Source organism: Brugia malayi, assembly GCF_000002995.4.
Source record: "Brugia malayi strain FR3 genome assembly, contig: Bm_v4_Chr3_scaffold_001, whole genome shotgun sequence".
NCBI classification, from domain to species: Eukaryota; Metazoa; Nematoda; class Chromadorea; order Rhabditida; family Onchocercidae; genus Brugia; species Brugia malayi.
This window is the reverse complement of record NW_025062477.1, coordinates 4,951,207-4,957,702: the sequence shown is the minus strand read 5'-3', so window position 1 is coordinate 4,957,702 and position 6,496 is coordinate 4,951,207. Positions and strand designations below refer to the sequence as shown.

Genomic DNA, 6,496 nt, shown 5'->3' with positions numbered 1-6,496 from the left:
ATGGAAGATTAGCATACAAAAGAAAAAATTTTGAAATTTTAAAGAGACAAAATTGCTAATCGAATTATTAATTACTTAAATAGAATCTATTATGGTTGATATAATTTGCTTGAATTCAATTTTACCATAGTTTATTATGCCTTGTTAAAATTTTAACTTCAAAACATTGAATCGAAATAAATAAAATTAAATTTTAATTGGTTACCGATTAACCTTAATCACAAAAACGAAACAACTATAAGTGAATCACATAAAATGTCGGATTTTGTTATTGTAATGATAAATGATTAAGTTAAAGTTATTCCATTCTTGAATTATCTGTTGGATCTTACTGTGTTTCTAATGAAAATTATAATTAATATTGAACATTAATGTGCTTATTTAATCTAAGAAAAGATGAAGCAAAAAATTGTTTAGCATGTCAACCAGTATTTTAGCCTTAAATTTCAATGTAATAGCAATTATTATATGATCTAACTATAAAACAAGAAAGAAAGTAATAAAGAAATAAAAAGGGAGAAGCACTTGATGAATATATACTCTATAAATGACCTCTGCTTGAACTTTGACATTCTCTGAACTTTGATTTTAATGTGTTTAATATATTGTCAATTAATTTTGATCAGTTTATCACAAAAAAAAATGGATACATAATGCATACTGTTCAACATCATTTCGTCATCTATTTCAATATTCTATTCATCATTTTTTTTTAAACTGCCATACACGCATGTATCCACACATACGGACATGCACACGTATAACGCACACGTACGCACACGTGCACACACATACAAAGTTTTACATTTATAATTTAATTTAATTCAATTTAGTTCAAAATAATTCTTTAGAAAAAAAATTTTCATTACACTTTAACAATACATATATGTAAAAATTTTTGATTTGAACATGATGAAAAGAGTTTGAAATAATTGTTAAATCAATAAATCAATAGAAAAGGAAAGGTATTAGAAATTTAAATTATTGAAATAATAACATTTTTTTGAATATTTATTTAATAGCAAATGAATTGATATACGGTAGATAACATTCATATGCACTGCTAACAAATAAACGTATAATGATAATTGGTGAGAAAGTGAAAGATGAAATGTTATGACTAATGCTAATTACGGTATGTATTATCAGGAAATTAATATTTAATTCAATCTATGAATAAAACTTTAAATAACAATTAATAATTGAAAATATTGTATGTGAACGAGTGAACAACTGTTTAAAAATGACAAAGATAATGGATTAAAAACATTTAAAAATTTAAATTATTGACAAAATTGAGTTATTTAAAAATTAAAAGTTTTACATTTATAATTTAATTTAATTCAATTTAGTTCAAAATAATTCTTTAGAAAAAAAATTTTCATTTACACTTTAACAATATTTGGTCTAAAAAATATACAATGATGCGAATTATATGATGAAGCACCTTAAGCAAATTTTATTCTTCCTTTCAAAAAAGGAAAAATAAAATAATTAATTAATCAACAAAACTTCAAATTGGTAAGAATTTCTATTTTCATTTTTTGTTTTCCATAATTTTTATTCTTCTTTTAGTATTTATAAAACTTATAATAGTAAACAAACTGAAGATTTTCTCTTAGATATTACCTGAAAGGTACAACATCAAAAGATATTTCAAGAAGACTAATGAGCTAATGAACAAATGAAAATTTGTGGCATTAAATCTAAGTTATTTGTTCTCTTTCATTTTTATCATTTCTATTATTGTTTCCGAAAACGATTCGTCGTCGACTTTCTGTAGTGGATAAATAGGTCGTTTCAGCTATCAGTGATTTGCTTTGTTTACGACGAAATATGACGCTGAAAGAAATATTTTTTTTTTCTTTTTTTTTCAAATGTTAAATTTATATTCCAATTATATTGTCGACGAAATTAAAAATTTGAATTCAGTCCTTCATAGTCAACTTTTTATGACTGTTAAAATTTCATACTTATTTTTTTAAATTTTTTTTGAAGATTCAATTAAAAAAAATTTAATTTTTTTGAAGATTCAAATTAAAAAAAAATTTAATAAAACATAAATAGATAGTAACACAAATTACGTTTTGAAAGTGCTTCGAAATTCTTGCATCCTAAAATAACAAAGTGGTTGCAAGAGCGTATTTATACACATTAACGTTTGAAAACCCCATCGTACGTAATACATAGCAGTGAATGAAATGCCCAAACGTGAACTTAAAATGTTAGCAGCGAATAAAACAAAGTTTTAATCAATATTAATGAAATAATTTAATAATTTAAATTAATAAACCTATTTAGAATGAATAATATTTGTTAAAAACTTCATTTTACATTCTAATTTATGCAATAATTCCAATTTTTCTCTAAAAATAACATTCATCCACTTATTAATTTCAAATATTACATTTCAAGTAATTTTAAAATGATAGAAATTTAAATTAAAACCTTTTTAGTCTACTAACAAATAGAAATTTAATAGCTGAATATGAAATAAGATAAACAGTATATATAGCCAATACACTGCCAATTACGATTACATATTTGTTCCTTTTTAATAAACGCTTTCTTGTTCGATTAAATTCACCTGAAATTAAATTAAATAGCAAAAATTTTTGAATTATACTTTTTACAGCTGTCACTCCAAGCTTATTAGTTATCTTTCTTGAACAAATGATGATAGATATAAATTCAATCTTTTCCGTAATATTTAGACAATATTTTGTGCTATATCGAAATATCAAAAATAGGTAATGCATTATTAGAACACAAAATATTTATCTAATAAAATAATTCAAATAGAAAATAGAATCAATTTTTTCTGTAATCAATAAATTTTTAATCATTGCATTTTTATCAGTTATCAAATGTGGTTTTTATTGTTTATAACTTTTATTTTAAATGAACATAGTTAATAAAACTTTCAATTAATAACACTTTAATTTACTTACCATTTAAACTATCATTAGCTTGACAATCATTGTCAATCGCTATCTATAAATAATGAAACTTTTTCTTAAAAAGTCATATTAATATTCGATAAAATTATGTATGGAATAATTTTAAATTATCATATTTAAAAAATTTATTAGAAATAATTTCAAAAATAACTATGCTAAAAAAAATGATTGGAATCAAAATTTTATAAATTCTCTTTGACTTTTATTAAAATCATTTAATTTGCAAATTTAAAATTAATGCAAACAGCATACCGATGTATCATTTTTGACAATTTTTGAAATGACACGAATTAATCCACCATAGCATGCAACTGATATAACTAGACATACAAAACAAAATACAATAACAACGATATTATAAACAAATTCGGTATTATTTGATATCTGACTATTGCGTATAAAGCAAGCTGTAAATTAAAAGGTGAAAATTTTAGTTCAAAAACTTTTTTTCATATAAAAGAATAAAAAATCTTCTGAATATTTAATTGTTTATTTATTTCAATTTCTGTTTTCCTGAATAACATTTCCTGTTTATTTGTTTTATTTATTTGTCTATTTGCTTATTAATTCGCTTTCTTTCTTCTCAATTCCTTGTTTGATCTATTTTACAGTTCTATTATCTGAGCAATGAAAGAAAAAAAATGAATAAATTAATAACTACGAACTTACAGGATGGTAAACGTAGTGAATACGAAATATTGTCTGTTACTGCTGTTGTTGTTGCTTTTGTTGTTGTTGTTATTGTTGTTGTTATTGCTATAGTTGTTATTGTAGTTGTAATTGCTGAAAAGCAAAAAAAAAAAAAAAAAAAATTGCTTGGTTTGATTAAATTAAATAAGAGCGGAATATGTTGGATAATTACAATATAGTATAAATAAAAAAAATTAATTCTTTTTCCGTCGTTGTCATCTTTTCTCATTTCTTTTTAGGCTGATTAATTGAACATAAATAGGTTACCATTTTATAAAATGTTAACTAAAAATAGAGCTAAATTATTTCCCATGAGTAATTTTTAGAATTACTAATAAATGCATCCAATAGAAATTTATTGCTTCTAAAATCACTTATACCATTCTTATTTAAAATCTCCTTTTACATATAATTTAGTCACAGTATTTTATATTTAATATCTATTCAGCTGTCAGATATAAATTAAAACTTTTTCACTATGTGTATTTGGCAAATTTTTGAAATATTATATGTAATTAAATTACAATACTTTAAATTTATTTATAACATACTCTAAATTGTTGGATTTAAATTTGAATTTTTGCATTTTTTTAAACAAATTTTCAAAATATCACTTACCTTCGTTATTTACATGCTGACTGAAATGTTTTCGTTTCATTAAGCAATCCGGTTTAACATAAATCGATTGCTTTCGTGAACCAAAAAATAAAATGGATAATGTTAATCCCCATGCTATTATCCAACAAGTTACAATTAATAGTGTAACTCTTGTACTATAAATTTAATTCTTGCAAATGCAAAATTTAATGATTATAACACTATAACTGTAACAATATATTAACTAAAGTAATATGAAAATTTAAAATTAACACATTTATCAATATTTAATGTTATACAGCTTAAAATGCTGAGATAACTTTTTCATTTTTTTTATGCTTTACATTAACAAATTTGAGTCTTTTTTCCTCTCATTTTTAATATTTCTGTTTTTTTGACAATATTTGAAATCTTTTGCAATTTTTTTTTTTCAGTTAAATATATTATTTTTGAAATAAAAAGAAAATGTGCATATACAGTAAGACAATGTCCGATTACCGTATGCTCAATTTACTGTAGATGGTGGTACTGTAGGGTGAGTCAAATTAATGATAAAATAATTAATTGCTGACTTAGTAACAAGACGGCGATAATGAAATGGATAAATAATATAAACATATTCATTAAGTGTAAGTATTAACAAATTCAAAATTGTTGCCAAATTTGCGAAACGTAAAATCATCAACGCAAATTGATCAGCCTTCATAAAATACATGGAAGTACTAATACCCGCGGGTAACATTTTTAATGCCCATATTATTGAGCATGTACCTGTAAAAAAAATTCATGCACCAATAATATAACATGGTAACTGATCTGATAAAATTTGGTGCTACCCTTTTATAAAATTAATTTGCAATGAATTAATTAATTTATTCCATATTTATTGCACAGAATTTAATTTGCAACTAATTTTTTTGTAATATTAAAAATTTTTGATTTTTTTTATTTTGATTTCTCCAATTATTTTTTTCTTCACCATATTGATTAATACTTATTAAAATATAATTATTTCATTTATGACATACTTTTAAGAAGGTCAATGATAGCAAAATTAAAGATAAGTAAATAGAAAACACGTGACAGTATATTTCTCCTTAAATGACAAAGTGTTATCATGATGGCAGCATTGAAAATTAGCGCTGCTACACCACATCCAATAAATATTGCACCAAAAATATGCGCACTTTGTGTTGGAGGCATCCATGATGACGGTGATCTGAAAGTATTTGCGATTAGTTCAAATTAATCAATTTAAACTAATGCTAAATAATAATTTTCGAAAGAAATATGTAAAATGATAACTATAAAAGAAGAGAAATTAGTAAAATAAGTCATAGGAATATAATTAAACTTTGAAATCTATAAAAACAATGGTATTATTTGAGAATTTTTCCGTTTTTTTTCTTTTTTGTAAAATAAAATTATTTAGAATAAAATGCAATTCATATGAAATCTCTAGAAATTACATCGAATTACCATTATTATTGTTCTTAACAATAGCATTTTTATTGTTGTTACTATTTATTATTATAATTATTACTATTATTATTATTATCATTATTATTACTATTACTATTATTATTATCACTCCTTTTATTGTTAACGTTACTTTTTTATTGTTATTATTAGATTAAAAAGAAAAAAACGATGAAAGAATGAATATTTTAAAACAAATTTTGATTGATTTAATCACGGTTTCAGTATTTTAATATTTCGAAATTTATTAAAAACAAAAAAAGAAAAGAAATAATTGATAAAATTTCATACTTATTTGCAGATAGAATTGAATCGTTCGAAAAATGCATTGACAATGTTTAGAATGAAAAGTTCAAGCGATTTTCATTTCACTTTCATGGAAGTTTCAAAAAATTCATAAAGCTCTGAAATAACGTATAAAATTCTTTAAAGCAAACAAGAAAATTTTATTTATTTCTTATTAATTTTTTAATTTGTTTGCAAAGTGTTAAACATAATATATTTAGTCTTGACATGATAATAATATAAAATTTATTATTTAAGAAATGAATAATTTGTTAAAAAATTCAGTATTGCAGAAGATGGCAAAATAATCAGCTTGAGGCCTAAATTTTAAAAAAAAAAATCATGAACTGGTTCAGTATTTTACAATAAATAAAAATTTGACCGTAAAGTTTGAAAAAGATTTTGCTTATAAAAAATATTTTACAAAAAAAAAAAAAAAAAAAGCTAATAGATTGAAGAGAAAAATGTTGAGAAATGAATGCTAC

At 22.6% G+C, this 6,496-nt stretch overlaps 1 protein-coding gene across 1 annotated transcript; it reads right to left on the bottom strand.

Annotated features, from left to right (window-relative positions):
- Positions 1–2,943: 2,943 nt before the first annotated feature.
- On the bottom strand, positions 2,944–6,055 carry Bm4526 (Uncharacterized protein; the record flags this gene model as incomplete). Its single annotated transcript, XM_043080016.1, has 7 exons — positions 2,944–2,994; positions 3,213–3,367; positions 3,630–3,743; positions 4,269–4,423; positions 4,820–5,018; positions 5,276–5,466; positions 6,018–6,055. 7 exons carry the CDS (start codon positions 6,053–6,055, stop codon positions 2,944–2,946), a joined length of 903 nt encoding a protein of 300 aa, XP_042935950.1.
- Positions 6,056–6,496: the final 441 nt, after the last annotated feature.